The following is a 16,540-nucleotide window of genomic DNA, read 5'->3' on the forward strand; positions in this document are numbered from 1 at the left end:
TGCTGTAATACACTGCAATACTTCTGCATTGCAGAGGGTTGTGCCTGTCAGTATAAAACTGATAGGTAGCTTTTTAAGACCTGTCTCTGGCTGGGCCCAACAGGTGCACTCAGATGACACCACTTAAATGTCATGGATGCTATTGACTGTGGTATCTAAGGGGTTAAACAGGCTGTGTAATATTTGATTATAATAAAGCCAAAGAGGTAAAAAGCAAAGTACCTCCAATGACTGTCAATAAAGAGTGTAAATAAGCATGAGGTCTTCATAGAGGCCACAAAGTAAGCTGAGGATAAAAGCCACCTAACTCTTATAACCTAGAATCCCCCTTTAAATCCAAGAAAAAAATATTCTACAGTTTTCAAACCAGCCTGGATCTGAATACTTTTGTAATTGCATGTAATTAAAAATTTAGCATAGCCACTGAGTTATTCAATAAAATGTATCTGTATAGCACCACCTGATGTTTGTTCTTTTTCTTATTTCTTTGACCTGCTCACTGAGAAGGCCGCACATGCTCAGTTTCATCCTTCAACTTCCTCCTGAGCTGTGATAGGTAGAGATGAGACACGCCCCCTGAGCTGTGATAGGGAGAGCTGAGACACGCCCCCTTAGCTGCAGCAGGAAAAACACGCCCCCGAGCTGACAGCTTGATATAAATCTAGCAGAGCAATGAATGTGGAGATCTCTGGATCCATGCGAGGTGCACGGCTGGTTAAAGGGATAATCCCTTTACATTTTCTTGAACTTTTAAAGCTGATCGATATTCTTACCTTCCAAAAGTAATAATATTACAGGAAGAGATTTCCACCGCCATTCCATCATCTTCTAAACCAGTAGGTATCTTCTCTGCAAGAAATTAGATTTTATACCATGGAGAATGAGTCGAGCAAGAATCCATACGAGAAATGACATTACATAATGAAAAACACAGTCGGCGCGTCCTGACAACATGAAACAAATGTGCAGGTGCAGGTCGGCCACGACTGGGAGCCATAAGACATTATAGATGGGTACCAGGGACTCACAACTAGCATTCACTATAGAGCAGCTTCACTGGAGGTGACCATGATACCATGATTTACTCTACTTGGCCAATAAATGTCAGGTAGGTTCGAAATCATAGTCAGAAGGGATCACTTTCTGCTGCACCACGGGGCTGAATGGTCTGTAATCAGGGGTAATTAAAGTGGCCCTGGAAAAAAAACTAAAAGTGGCCCCAGAAGCTATCCCCCTTTTGTGGCCAGATCCAGGTGCCACGTTCTGCACCCCTCAATTACCTCAGGATGGCAATACAGCTGAATTCAGGAGTCAGGAGGGCACCTGCAGGCTTTAGGGGGCCCCAAGTGTCCCCTTGGGCATCAGCCTAAGGGTCCATTCCGTCAATGTGTGTTGTCCGCATCCGCACTTCCGTTCTGCGGCCCAGAAAAAAAATAGAACTTGTCCTATTCTTGTCCGCATCCACGGACAAGAAAAGGTATTTCTATTATAGTGCCGGCCATGTGCGGTCCGCAAAATGCGGAACGCACATGGCCGATGTCTGTGTTTTTCGAATCAGCAATTTGCGGTCCGCAAAGCAGTTGTGGACGTGTGAATGGACCCTAATGGGAAGTTTCCCTGCAGGGTGATTGGCCAGTCCACTTTGGTCTGTAACATACACAGACACTGCTGCAGCACCTTATTCCTGCCTGCCTTTATTGCACAGGAATGGGCACCAGATCCTTGGTCAAGACAAACAGAGAACAAGAATCACCACAGGAAAGAAGTGGCAGAGTTGTCTCGGTCTTTGCAGATGAGAGCAGAACTGTTCCTGACTGTGCGCATGTGAGCAGTGTGCAGGAAAGCTACATATGTGCAGAGAAGCAGTGTGCAGAGAAGCAGTGTGCATAGAAGCTACATATGTGCAGAGAAGCTGTGTGCAGAGAAGCAGTGTGCAGAGAAGCTACATATGTGCAGAGAAGCTGTGTGCAGAGAAGCAGTGTGCAGGAAAGCTACATATGTGCAGAGAAGCTGTGTGCAGAGAAGCAGTGTGCAGGAAAGCTACATATGTGCAGAGAAGCAGTGTGCAGAGAAGCTGTGTGCAGGAAAGCTACATATGTGCAGAGAAGCAGTGTGCAGAGAAGCTGTGTGCAGGAAAGCTGTGTGCAGAGATAACGTGTCCAGAGAAGCAGTATGCACAGAAGTTTGTAGAGAAGCTTGGGTAGAGAAGCTGTGTGCAGAGATACAGTGTGTACAAAAGGAGAGTACAGAGAAGCAGTGTGCAGAGAATAGTGTGCAGAGAAGCAGTGTGCAGAGAAGCAGTGTGCAGAGAAGCAGTGTGCAGAGAAGAAGTGTGCAGGAAGCTGTGTGCAGAGATAACGTTTCCAGAGAAGCAGTATGCACAGAAGTTTGTAGAGAAGCTTGGGCAGAGAAGCTGTGTGCAGAGATGCAGTGTGTACAAAAGGAGAGTACAGAGAAGCAGTGTGCAGAGAATAGTGTGCAGACAAGCTATGTGCAGAGAAGTTTGTGCAGAGAAGCAGTGTGCAGAGAACCAATGTGCAGAGAAGAAATGTACAGAGAAGTCGTGTACAGAGAAGCTGTGTGCAGAGAATTAGTGTGTAGAGAAGCCGTGAACAGAGAAGCTATGTGCAGAGAAGCAGTGTGCAGAGAAGCTATGTGCAGAGAAGCAGTGTGCAGAGAAGTTTGTGTAGAGAAGCAGTGTGCAGAGAAGTTTGTGTAGAGAAGCAGTGTGCAGAGAAGTTTGTGCAGAGATGCCGTGTACAGAAAAGCCGTGTACAGAGAAGCTGTGTGCAGACAAACTACAGTACAGACCAAAAGTTTGGATACACCTTCTCATTCAAAGAGTTTTCTTTATTTTCATGACTATGAAGGCATCAAAACTATGAATTAACACATGTGGAATTATATACATAACAAACAAGTGTGAAACAACTGAAAATATGTCATATTCTAGGTTCTTCAAAGTAGCCACCTTTTGCTTTGATTACTGCTTTGCACACTCTTGGCATTCTCTTGATGAGCTTCAAGAGGTAGTCCCCTGAAATGGTTTTCACTTCACAGGTGTGCCCTGTCAGGTTTAATAAGTGGGATTTCTTGCCTTATAAATGGGGTTGGGACCATCAGTTGCGTTGAGGTGAAGTCAGGTGGATACACAGCTGATAGTCCTACTGAATAGACTGGTAGAGTTTGTATTATGGCAAGAAAAAAGCAGCTAAGTAAAGAAAAACAAGTGGCCATCATTACTTTAAGAAATGAAGGTCAGTCAGTCAGCCGAAAAATTGGGAAAACTTTGAAAGTAAGGGCTATTTGACCATGAAGGAGAGTGATGGGGTGCTGCGCCAGATGACCTGGCCTCCACAGTCACCGGACCTGAACCCAATCACGATGGTTTGGGGTGAGCTGGACCGCAGAGTGAAGGCAAAAGGGCCAACAAGTGCTAAGCATCTCTGGGAACTCCTTCAAGACTGTTGGAAGACCATTTCAGGGGACTACCTCTTGAAGCTCATCAAGAGAATGCCAAGAGTGTGCAAAGCAGTAATCAAAGCAAAAGGTGGCTACTTTGAAGAACCTAGAATATGACATATTTTCAGTTGTTTCACACTTGTTTGTTATGTATATAATTCCACATGTGTTAATTCATAGTTTTGATGCCTTCATAGTCATGAAAATAAAGAAAACTCTTTGAATGAGAAGGTGTGTCCAAACTTTTGGTCTGTACTGTACACTGCGTGCAGAATTATTAGGCAAATGAGTATTTTGACCACATCATCCTCTTTATGCATGTTGTCTTACTCCAAGCTGTATAGGCTCGAAAGCCTACTACCAATTAAGCATATTAGGTGATGTGCATCTCTGTAATGAGAAGGGGTGTGGTCTAATGACATCAACACCCTATATCAGGTGTGCATAATTATTAGGCAACTTCCTTTTCTTTGGCAAAATGGGTCAAAGGAAGGACTTGACAGGCTCAGAAAAGTCAAAAATAGTGAGATATCTTGCAGAGGGATGCAGCACTCTTAAAATTGCAAAGCTTCTGAAGCGTGATCATCGAACAATCAAGCGTTTCATTCAAAATAGTCAACAGGGTCGCAAGAAGCGTGTGGAAAAACCAAGGCGCAAAATAACTGCCCATGAACTGAGAAAAGTCAAGCGTGCAGCTGCCAAGATGCCACTTGCCACCAGTTTGGCCATATTTCAGAGCTGCAACATCACTGGAGTGCCCAAAAGCACAAGGTGTGCAATACTCAGAGGCATGGCCAAGGTAAGAAAGGCTGAAAGACGACCACCACTGAACAAGACACACAAGCTGAAACGTCAAGACTGGGCCAAGAAATATCTCAAGACTGATTTTTCTAAGGTTTTATGGACTGATGAAATGAGAGTGAGTCTTGATAGGCCAGATGGATGGGCCCGTGGCTGGATTGGTAAAGGGCAGAGAGCTCCAGTCCGACTCAGACGCCAGCAAGGTGGAGGTGGAGTATTGGTTTGGGCTGGTATCATCAAAGATGAGCTTGTGGGGCCTTTTCGGGTTGAGGATGGAGTCAAGCTCAACTCCCAGTCCTACTGCCAGTTTCTGGAAGACACCTTCTTCAAGCAGTGGTACAGGAAGAAGTCTGCATCCTTCAAGAAAAACATGATTTTCATGCAGGACAATGCTCCATCACACGCGTCCAAGTACTCCACAGCGTGGCTGGCAAGAAAGGGTATAAAAGAAGAAAATCTAATGACATGGCCTCCTTGTTCACCTGATCTGAACCCCATTGAGAACCTGTGGTCCATCATCAAATGTGAGATTTACAAGGAGGGAAAACAGTACACCTCTCTGAACAGTGTCTGGGAGGCTGTGGTTGCTGCTGCACGCAATGTTGATGGTGAACAGATCAAAACACTGACAGAATCCATGGATGGCAGGCTTTTGAGTGTCCTTGCAAAGAAAGGGTGCTATATTGGTCACTGATTTGTTTTTGTTTTGTTTTTGAATGTCAGAAATGTATATTTGTGAATGTTGAGATGTTATATTGGTTTCACTGGTAAAAATAAATAATTGAAATGGGTATATATTTGTTTTTTGTTAAGTTGCCTAATAATTATGCACAGTAATAGTCACCTGCACACACAGATATCCCCCTAAAATAGCTAAAACTAAAAACAAACTAAAAACGACTTCCAAAAATATTCAGCTTTGATATTAATGAGTTTTTTGGGTTCATTGAGAACATGGTTGTTGTTCAATAATAAAATTAATCCTCAAAAATACAACTTGCCTAATAATTCTGCACTCCCTGTATGTGCAGAGAATTAGTGTGCAGAGAAGCTATGTGCAGAGAAGCAGTGTGCAGAGAAGCTATGTGCAGAGAAGCTTTGGACAGAGAAGCAATGTACAGAGAAGTAGTGTGCAGAGAAGCTTTGTGCAGAGATGCTGTGTGCAGAGAAGCAGTGTGCAGAGATTCTGTGTGCAGAGATTCTGTGTGCAGAGATTCTGTGTGCAGAGATTCTGTGTGCAGAGATTCTGTGTGCAGAGAAGCAGTGTGCAGAGAAGCTTTGGGCAGAGAAGCTGTGTGCAGAGAAGCTTTGTGCAGAGACGCTGTGTGCAGAGAAGCAGTGTGCAGAGATGCTGTGTGCAGAGAAATAGTGTGCAGAGAAGCTTTGGACAGAGAAGCAGTGTGCAGAGAAGCTTTGGACAGAGAAGCAGTGTGCAGAGAAGCAGTGTGCAGAGAAGCTTTGGACAGAGAAGCAGTGTGCAGAGAAGCTTTGGACAGAGAAGCAGTGTGCAGAGAAGCTACATATGTGCAGAGAAGTAGTGTGCTGAGAAGCTTTGGACAGAGAAGTAGTGTGCAGAGAAGCTTTGGACAGAGAAGTAGTGTGCAGAGAAGCTTTGGACAGAGAAGTAGTGTGCAGAAAAGCTTTGGACAGAGAAGCAGTGTGCAGAGAAACTTTGGACAGAGAAGCAGTGTACAGAGAAGCTATATATGTGCAGAGAAGCAGTGTGCAGAGAAGCTTTGGACAGAGAAGAAGTGTGCAGAGAAGCAGTGTGCAGAGAAGCTTTGGACAGAGAAGAAGTGTGCAGAGAGGCAGTGTGCAGAGAAGCTTTGGACAGAGAAGCAGTGTGCAGAGAGGCAGTCAGCTACAAGGAACCTCTGATATCGGGGATGCACATTGCCGCCTGCTCCCTTACAGGTGATGATCAGGCTGAATACCACTATGGTGATCACATCACAAGAACCGGCCCCAGGGCTGAGGACAGTCCACACTGATCTAGAACAGGCCCCGGGGCTGAGGACAGTCCACACTGATCTAGAACGCTCTACACCACAGCAATGCAGTAACAGTAGTCTGAAGTCACCAATAAGGCATCTAAAATAGAAATGTGTAATGATTGGGGATTACTCATGTGTGATGACATCTCGTGTGATGTGTGTGGGAGGAAAACGAAACGTATCAAATCTGAATTAAGACACATAAACACTCCAATTGTAGTAGACGGCAGGATATTTGTATGAGTAGGAAGACCCTGCATCGCTCACACACGTCAAGTGATGGGCATGACAGCTTTCTGGCTCACAGGAGCGAATGTACACATTGTGGAGAACAACTAGTGGCAGATTACAAATCTGGACTTTTCCGCAACAGATTAGACGAAGGCAGAAGAGGAAGAAGAAGAAGAAGAACGTATTTGCACCGTGCAGTAGATGACCCACAACCAGGATTTTACATTCTGCCATGCTCCAACTCAAGGCCCATCCAGGATAGGGAAGTATTAAAAACTGAGTAAAAGAAAAAACAAGGGAAAAAGGGAAATAAAACCTAGATACTTGGGGTACTGGAGCCAATCATCTGCCTAAAAGGTTATTCCGGCCAACGACAGGACTTATGGCCACTGAACGAAGTGCTGGTCAAGCATGAGGCCTGCAGCTCCATTCAACGTCTATGTTGGAAATAATCGAGCGTTCCTCTGAATGTAGCCGTGCCGTACATGCTCAGCTGCTGCTCCAGTCGCAACGGCACGGTTGTGTGCATGAGGCCTAAGGCTCCTTTTAGACGGCTTGATTTCAGCCTGGAACGTGCGCCAATCGACAATAAAACAAGTCAATCAGCACCATTACACCTGCCAATGTGTACGACTGTTCATCCGCTTACAGTTTGCCTATTGTTGGGGGCCTATCCCCCGTTTATACGACGGGGCATATGTTTGTCCATTTGTGGGCTGAACGTTGACATGTTTAAACAAGCCAATGATTCGGGAACAAGTTAGATTTGACTCATTGAAAGCTCCTTGAACCAATGATTACTAATGGTGCTCATTGCTGCCATATACAGTGATAGCATGTTGTACTAGACCTGCATACAGAGGCAGCAGTAAACGTATGTCTGGGTGCCCCCCTTGTACCACTAGTAAGCCTCACCCCCATTGCAACGCTAAGCCCCAGACTAATCTTAGGGGTGCAGCCTCCTGCTTCTGCTCTACAACTTGTAGCCGAACCTGTTGCTCAGGCAGAATGTCCACCCCTCTAGTATTTTTTCTCCAGCCTATGCTTGCAGTCAGCAGGGCCCCCCTGACATCTTGCTTGGTTTGTGTGGTGGTAAAGACCACCCCTGTGTATACCTTATAAAATATTGATCCATGGTTATATCCCCGGGCAGTCACAGTACAGGTCACCTCTACGTAACCCCATTATTTGGCTGCTTCACCGAATTTTACAAATAAAATTTGCTTTGTGACGAATTTACTTTTTCTTTGTAAATAGCGGGTGCAATGACAGGGAGCAGTGATTGCCCCGCCGCTCCCCCGTCATTGTACCCCTCAGATGCCGCAGTCATTGCTGATTGCGGCATCTGGCATCAATATTACAGTGTAAAATACAAAAAAATAAAATCGTACTTACCTTACCTCATCCATTTGAGCGCGAAGAGCCAGCCACCTCCATCTTGATAGTAGATCCAGCGCAAAATCTTGCGCTCCCCAATGCAGGATCTTCAATCAAGATGGAGATGGTCAGCTCTTCGAGCACAAACCAATGAGGTACAGTAAGTATGATTTTTTTCATTTTTTAACCCATTTCAGGGAAAATCGATTTGTTACCACGAAGCATGAGGAGATTTGGCTTCGCAGCTAATCAAATTTTCCGTGAAATCAAGATCGAATTCCACTTCGTCAGGTTTGATTCGCTCAACGCTAATTACTATGTTAGATACATATCCAGTACTGTACAGATTCCAAAACACAGCCAGTGTATGGAAACTTACTGCCCAGGCAAGGCTTCATGGGAAAGAAAAAGTATGGGGGGAAAAAAAGGAAAAACGGCTATCTGGCTGGAGGAGATGCCTTAGATGTAGCTTGAAAGGGTTACTAGTCTCATTGAAGAGACACAGATATTTTTCAGGCAATGCTCCATGGGAGAAAAAATATGCAAATTAGGTCATAGATAAATTAAAGACATCTGAGGACCGAGCAGGATACTGATTGGCTGAAGGAGATTCCTTAAAGGGGTTATCCCATCTTAGACAATGGGAGCATATCACTAGGATATGCCCCCATTGTCTGATAGGTGTGGGTCCCACCTCTGGGACCCACACCTACAAGGAGAACGGAGCGGAGAAAGTTGAGGAGGGCACACTGCGCATGCGCAGCCGCCCTCCATTCATTTCTATGAAGCCGCCGAAAATAGCTTAGGTTCGGCTATTTCCGTCGGCCCCATAGAAATGAACGAGAGCGGTGGCCGCGCATGCGCAGTGCGCTTCCATTCACTTCAATGGGAGAGGTGGGAAGCTGTGCCTGGTGGTGGACGAACCCCGGGAAACCCGGGGTCCTCCAGCCACAACTCTCCCCAGCTCCGTTCTCCTTGTAGTTGCAGGTCCCGCACCTATCAGACAATGAGGACACATCCTAGCGATATGCCCCCATTGTCTATGATGGGATAACCCATTTAAGGTCCGTTCACGTAGCGGGTTTTGCGGCAGGAATTTTGCTGAAAACTCACCAGCAGCCGAGTCCTCTCTGCCTCCCATTTATTTCAATGGCGGCATGTCCCTTTTCGGCACGCCCACAGCTAGATAAAGCCGCTTCACGATCCTCGGCGCTTCCTCCGATTGAGATGTATCAGAGACAGAAAATATGCGGCCACCAGTGGTTCTTTGGAGGAACTTTGGCATGGCCAAGAGGACAGACCCTTAGATGTAATTGAGGGTGGTTACTAGTCTTATTGAAGAGACACAGTGGGTGTATGGAGATTTATTTTTCAGGCAATGCATCATGGGAAAAAAATATGCAAATTAGCTTATATTAGCCGAACCAAAGACACCTATCTGAGGATGCCGCAGGAAGCTGGTTGGGTGGAGGAGATGCCTGATATGAGCTAATTTTCATACTTTTTCTCCCATGCAGCACGGCTTAAAGACTAATTCTCCGTACACGGCTGGGTCTCCATAATGAGACCGGTACCCTCCCGAGCTGCAGGTGAGACCTCTCATCCAGCCCCCAGGTGCCCTGCGCCGTACAGCGAGGGGCAAGAATCCCCCAACATGTGTCACATCTCCCTGTACATTGTGCCGCCCTAAGCTGGGAGCTTGTCCCGGCCTTCCACCTCCTGGAGCGGGGCCAGCCTCATCAGCACACAATGCTCTCTGTTGTCTTGCGGGACCACAAGCAGCCATTGATTTCTCAGGGACGGCACAAGAGCTGTTTTGATCGCGCAATTTAACGCAGGGCTGTGGGTCGAGCCAATAATTGACTCACTTCCACATGCAAAGGGATCTGTGTGGGGGTGTGCGAGGCTTGTCATCTGCTCACTGTGGAGGTCTGGGACTTGTTTTCTTACTGGTTAACACTTTCCATGCTGGCGCCAATCATAGCCGGACTAATCTCTAGTAGATGCATGGGATGAATGTGCACGCCCTGCTGTGACGGCTACGTACACGTACGCATTAGATGAGTGCCGGACGAAGTCGCCAATTCCGGTGGGACTGGACGACCTTATATTCTGTATGGGATGTCCCGACTCTTACCTGATTGCAGATGTTGGGGGAAGGAAGGGATGGGCATATTGAACTTCAAGGGCCACCAGTAGTTCTCTTTATTGTGAGCACATGCATGCTCGGCTGAGCTGAGCATGATGATCTATGTAAAATGTGTGGTCAACTTACGCTGCGTTCAGACCTGAGCGTACGGGATGGAGTGCTCTGTATGCGCGATTGTATGCACGTTTACAGACGCGGCTCCGGAACAAGCGAACGCCCATTGTCGCGCGTTCCCGCTGAAGTCTATGTACGGGAACGCGTGACAAGACGCCCCAAAGAAGCTCCTGTACTTCTTGGGGCGTCGGGCGTTTTACAGCGCGATCGTACGCGCTGTAAAACGCTCAGGTGAGAACCATTCCCATAGGGAAACATTGGTTCTTGCCTGTTGAGCGTTTTACAGCGCGTAGGAATGCGCTGTAAAACGCTCAGGTCTAAACCCAGCCTTAGGGTATGTTTATACACCCAGATTTCGGGACGTGTTCCGCACAAAAACGCCGTCAAATCCGCCCCCCATCGGTATCAATGGGAATCCATTGTCGTTCATAGGGCCGCAGATCTCACTTCTTAACGAGGAATCCAGGGTTGGAGCCGCAGCATCGCAAACTGTACGGATTTCTGCGGTGGATTTTTATGGCTTAGTCATGTGAGCGCGTTCCTAAAGGGGGCATAGTGACAGTCTAAAACAGTGATTTAAAGGGGTTCTCCGACTTCTTTTATACTGATGACTAGAGATGAGCGAAGTTATCTAAAATTTTATTTGCCTGCTTCGCCAAATTTCACTAAGAAATTTGATTTGTTGCATTATTTTGTCACCAATCACATCCCATCGTCTGTAGTGGGCACAATGACGGGGAACAGCGATCACACCTCCCCCCCATCACTGATCGCGGCATCTGACAGTCACATTGAGTAACTCCCGTAATACATTTGCGTGCAGAGAGGCCGCCACAACCGCCTTGATTGAAGAAACTGCGCAAAATCTCATGCGCAGTGACGTGATGCCTGACCAGCGCGCTGATGCGCGGTTTCTTCAATCAAGATGGCCTCTCCGCAAGAAAATAGATGAGGTGAGTATGGTGTATTTTTAGCGCCATTTCAGGAAAAATTTATTTGTTCGTGAGGAAATTCAGCTTCGTGGCGAATCAAATTATTCCTAAAATTCGGATCTAAGTTAATTAGTTTCACTTCGATTCGCTCAACACTAAAGATGACCTCTAGGAGAGGTCCTCGGTATCTGATCGGTGGGGGTCCAGCGCCTGGAACCCCTGCTGATCAGCACTTTGAGAAGTCAGCTCACCAAGCACAGTGCCGTATATCGTATAGTGGCTACGTTTGGTATCGCAGCCGGTGCTGCGACTAGGCCATGTGACCAATGATCATGGTGTCACTGGTTCAGGGATACGCTGCGAGAAGGCCGCGGGGTTCACTGGACTGCTGCAGTCTCCTCCAATAGCAGTTCAGTGGGGGATGCAGGTGTCGGACCCCCACCGATTAGATACCGGTCGTCAGTATAAAACATTTGGAAAACCCCTTTAAAATAAAAAAAACGTACGCGCCCTCAGCACATGCCGCTTTATCAGCTGTCCACCTTAAGAGTGGGGGGGGGGGGCACATGGTACATCATTGGTTAGAATAACAGATTCATTTGATTGCTCCGCTCGTTAATGAGGGGACGTCCACGCGGAAGTTTGCTGCAGATCCGCAGTGTTTTTCATCCTATGGATTGCACAAACGGACGCGCTGCAAATGTTGCATGTGCGGATTTCTTATACAGCTGGCATAGCTGCTACTGGGAACGACAGGAGACGTGATTATCGTGTTTTTTTTATAATTCCTGCCTTTAGAAAAAAATGCATTCTGGATAATCCCTTTAACCCCTTAGTGACCGCCAATACGCAGTCACTAAGGGGTCTTAGGCTGGGCCGTCGCTTTTTTACAGTTCTCCCGCGCAGATGAGAGGCAGCCTCCTGCTCTAACGGCCTAGACCAGCAGAAGCGCCGATCCAGGCCTTTTAACCCCTAAGATCCCGCTGTCAGTAGTCTCTCATTGGCACCCTGTGAATAATATTGCGGGATGCCGATGTCTGTGCATGGCAGTTGGAATGGAGGGCCCAGGCCTGCCTGCCGTGTATCCTAGTAGGCGGCACCTCGCTGGCGCAGCCTGCTGGTGACTCTCAGTGTAGCACTGACACTATTACACTCTTATAGTACATAATCAGCATAAAAGAATTATAGAAGCGATTCAAAAGATCGCCTATTATTAGAGATGATCGAAGTGGAATTCAATCAGAATTTCAGGAAAAATTTGATTTGCACCGAATCCGAATTTCCTCACGCTTCGTGGTAACGAATCACATTTTTTCCTCAAATGGCAGCTGCACATGTGAGGACATGGAGAAAGGAACTCTGGAAAGGCGGGATCACCCATAATGCCATGCACGCAGCCAATCAGCGGCCAGCCATGTCACAGCCCTATAAATAGCCTCAGCCATCTTGGATTCTGCCATTTTCCAGTGTACTTCCAGGCTCCACCACCTCAGCCGAAGGGAGCTGTCTGTCCTTCCCATCATCTGCTGGTCCTGATGCTCCTGCTCCTTCTCCTCCTACTCCTAGTCAGTCATTCCATCAGCAATCGATCACCGAAGCGACAGCAGTATGCGTGCACTCATCCAAAGGCGCAGAAGCTGGATATGCTCCTGTTGCTGGTGCTGCAGTCTCTCCCTTTCCAAGTTGTGGACTCTGCACCTTTGAAAGAACTGATGGCTTGTGCCGAGCAGAAGGGCAGAGTCCCAAGCCGTCATTTCTTTCCCAAAAAGGCAGTACCAGCCCTGCACACTCATGTAGAACAGAAGGTGGGCCAGTCTTTGAGCCTGTCGGTGTCTGCCGAAGTGCACGGCAGCACCGATGTGTGGAGCTGTAACTACGGTCAGGGACAATACATGTCCTTTACGGCCCACTGGGTGAATGTGGTTCCTGCACAGCCACACCAGCAACTTGGCCAGGTGACGCCGCTTCCGCCTCCACGTTCTCACGCTGTTGTTCCTGTGACAATGTCCGCCTCTGCCTCCTCATCCTCCACCGTGTCCTCAGCCTCCACTGCAGGGACAATTCACAGTGCTCCTCCGGCATACCACATGTGCAGGGCCAGGCGGTGTCACGCTGTTCTGCACCTCGTTTGCCTGGGCGAACAGAGTCACACAGGGAAGGAACTGCTCCGTGTCCTTCATCAAGAAATCGAATCTTGGCTTTCTCCACGACAACTCAAAATCAGAACCATGGTGACCGACAATGGGAAGAACATGGTGTCGGCGCTGCGTCAAGGAGGGCTGAGCCATGCGCCCTGCGTAGCACACGTGTTCAATCTGGTTGTCAAGCGGTTCCTGAAGTCTTCCACCCATCTGCAAGACATCCTAAAAATGGCCAGGAAACTTTGCATGCACTTCAGCCACTTGTACACCGCAAAGCACACTCTCCTTGAGCTGCAGCGGCAGAACGGCATCCCCCAACATAGGCTGATATGCAACGTTTCCACCCGTTGGAATTCCACCCTCCATATGTTGGACCGACTATACGAACAGAGAAAGGCCATAAACGATTTCTTGATGATCCAAGTGGACAGAAGTACTCCTCTGTGTTACTTCGATGTCAGCCAGTGGCAGCTCATGCGTGACACCTGCCGTTTGTTCAGGCCCTTTAACCACCTCCGGACCGCCTAACGCAGGATCGCGTTCCGGAGGTGGCAGCCCTGCGCAGAGTCACGCATATATGCGTCATCTCGCGATGGCCGAGATTTCCTGTGAACGCGCGCACACAGGCGCGCGCGCTCACAGGAACGGACGGTAAGAGAGTTGATCTCCAGCCTGCCAGCGGCGATCGTTCGCTGGCAGGCTAGAGATGTGTTTTTTTTAACCCCTAACAGGTATATTAGACGCTGTTTTGATAACAGCGTCTAATATACCTGCTACCTGGTCCTCTGGTGGTCCCCTTTGTTTGGATCGACCACCAGAGGACACAGGTAGCTCAGTAAAGTAGCACCAAGCACCACTACACTACACTACACCCCCCCCCCCGTCACTTATTAACCCCTTATTAGCCCCTGATCACCCCTGATCACCCCATATAGACTCCCTGATCACCCCCCTGTCATTGATTACCCCCCTGTCATTGATCACCCCCCTGTAAAGCTCCATTCAGATGTCCGCATGATTTTTACGGATCCACTGATAGATGGATCGGATCCGCAAAACGCATCCGGACGTCTGAATGAAGCCTTACAGGGGCGTGATCAATGACTGTGGTGATCACCCCATATAGACTCCCTGATCACCCCCCTGTCATTGATTACCCCCCTGTCATTGATTACCCCCCTGTAAAGCTCCATTCAGACGTCCGCATGATTTTTACGGATCCACTGATAGTTGGATCAGATCCGCAAAACGCATCCGGACGTCTGAATGAAGCCTTACACGGGCGTGATCAATGACTGTGGTGATCACCCCATATAGACTCCCTGATCACCCCCCTGTAAAGCTCCATTCAGATGTCCGCATGATTTTTACGGATGCACTGATAGATGGATCGGATCCGCAAAACGCATCCGGACGTCTGAATGAAGCCTTACAGGGGCATGATCAATGACTGTGGTGATCACCCCATATAGACTCCCTGATAACCCCCCTGTAAAGCTCCATACAGATGTCCGCATGATTTTTACGGATGCACTGATAGATGGATCCGATCCGCAAAACGCATCCGGACGTCTGAATGAAGCCTTACAGGGGCATGATCAATGACTGTGGTGATCACCCCATATAGACTCCCTGATCACCCCCCTGTCATTGATCACCCCCCCTGTCATTGATCACCCCCCTGTCATTGATCACCCCCCTGTCATTGATCACCCCCCTGTCATTGATCACCCCCCTGTCATTGATCACCCCTCTGTAAGGCTCCATTCAGACATTTTTTTGGCCCAAGTTAGCGGAATTTATTTATTTTTTTCTTACAAAGTCTCATATTCCACTAACTTGTGTCAAAAAATTAAATCTCACATGAACTCACCATACCCCTCACAGAAACCAAATGCGTAAAATTTTTTAGACATTTATATTCCAGACTTCTTCTCACGCTTTAGGGCCCCTAGAATGCCAGGGCAGTATAAATACCCCACATGTGACCCCATTTCGGAAAGAAGACACCCCCAGGTATTCCGTGAGGGGCATATTGAGTCCATGAAAGATTGAAATTTTTGTCCCAAGTTAGCGGAACGGGAGACTTTGTGAGAAAAAAATTAAAAATATCAATTTCCGCTAACTTGTGCCAAAAAAAAAAAATTTCTATGAACTCGCCATGCCCCTCATTGAATACCTTGGGGTGTCTTCTTTCCAAAATGGGGTCACATGTGGGGTATTTATACTGTCCTGGCATTCTAGGGGCCCCAAAGCGTGAGAAGAAGTCTGGTATCCAAATGTCTAAAAATGCCCTCCTAAAAGGAATTTGGGCCCCTTTGCGCATCTAGGCTGCAAAAAAGTGTCACACATCTGGTATCGCCGTACTCAGGAGAAGGTGGGGAATGTGTTTTGGGGTGTCATTTTACATATACCCATGCTGGGTGAGATAAATATCTTGGTCAAATGCCAACTTTGTATAAAAAAATGGGAAAAGTTGTCTTTTGCCAAGATATTTCTCTCACCCAGCAAGGGTATATGTAAAATGACACCCCAAAACACATTCCCCAACTTCTCCTGAATACGGCGATACCACATGTGTGACACTTTTTTGCAGCCTAGGTGGGCAAAGGGGCCCACATTCCAAAGAGCACCTTTAGGATTTCACAGGTCATTTACCTACTTACCACACATTAGGGCCCCTGGAAAATGCCAGGGCAGTATAACTACCCCACAAGTGACCCCATTTTGGAAAGAAGACACCCCAAGGTATTCCGTGAGGGGCATGGCGAGTTCCTAGAATTTTTTATTTTTTGTCACAAGTTAGTGGAAAATGCTGATTTTTTTTTTTTTTTTCATACAAAGTCTCATATTCCACTAACTTGTGACAAAAAATAAAAACTTCCATGAACTCACTATGCCCATCAGCGAATACCTTGGGGTCTCTTCTTTCCAAAATGGGGTCACTTGTGGGGTAGTTATACTGCCCTGGCATTCTAGAGGCCCAAATGTGTGGTAAGGAGTTTGAAATCAAATTCTGTAAAAAATGACCTGTGAAATCCGAAAGGTGCTCTTTGGAATATGGGCCCCTTTGCCCACCTAGGCTGCAAAAAAGTGTCACACATCTGGTATCTCCGTACTCAGGAGAAGGTGGGGAATGTGTTTTGGGGTGTCATTTTACATATACCCATGCTGGGTGAGAGAAATATCTTGGCAAAAGACAACTTTTCCCATTTTTTTATACAAAGTTGGCATTTGACCAAGATATTTATCTCACCCAGCATGGGTATATGTAAAATGACACCCCAAAACACATTCCCCACCTTCTCCTGAGTACGGAGATACCAGATGTGTGACACT

General features: G+C 47.2%; 1 protein-coding gene across 2 annotated transcripts in view; it reads right to left on the minus strand.

Annotated features, from left to right (window-relative positions):
* Positions 1-16,540, minus strand: part of MAG (myelin associated glycoprotein) — a 47,244-nt gene that overhangs the window by 17,513 nt on the left and 13,191 nt on the right. For both annotated transcript variants that reach the window (XM_040415507.1, XM_040415506.1), the window contains exon 3: positions 774-849. In XM_040415507.1, coding sequence (XP_040271441.1) covers positions 774-825 — 52 coding nt within the window. In that variant the 5' untranslated portion in view covers positions 826-849. The remainder of the gene's footprint in view (positions 1-773; positions 850-16,540) is intronic.

Source organism: Bufo bufo, chromosome 1 (genome assembly GCF_905171765.1).
Source record: "Bufo bufo chromosome 1, aBufBuf1.1, whole genome shotgun sequence".
Taxonomy (NCBI): Eukaryota; Metazoa; Chordata; class Amphibia; order Anura; family Bufonidae; genus Bufo; species Bufo bufo.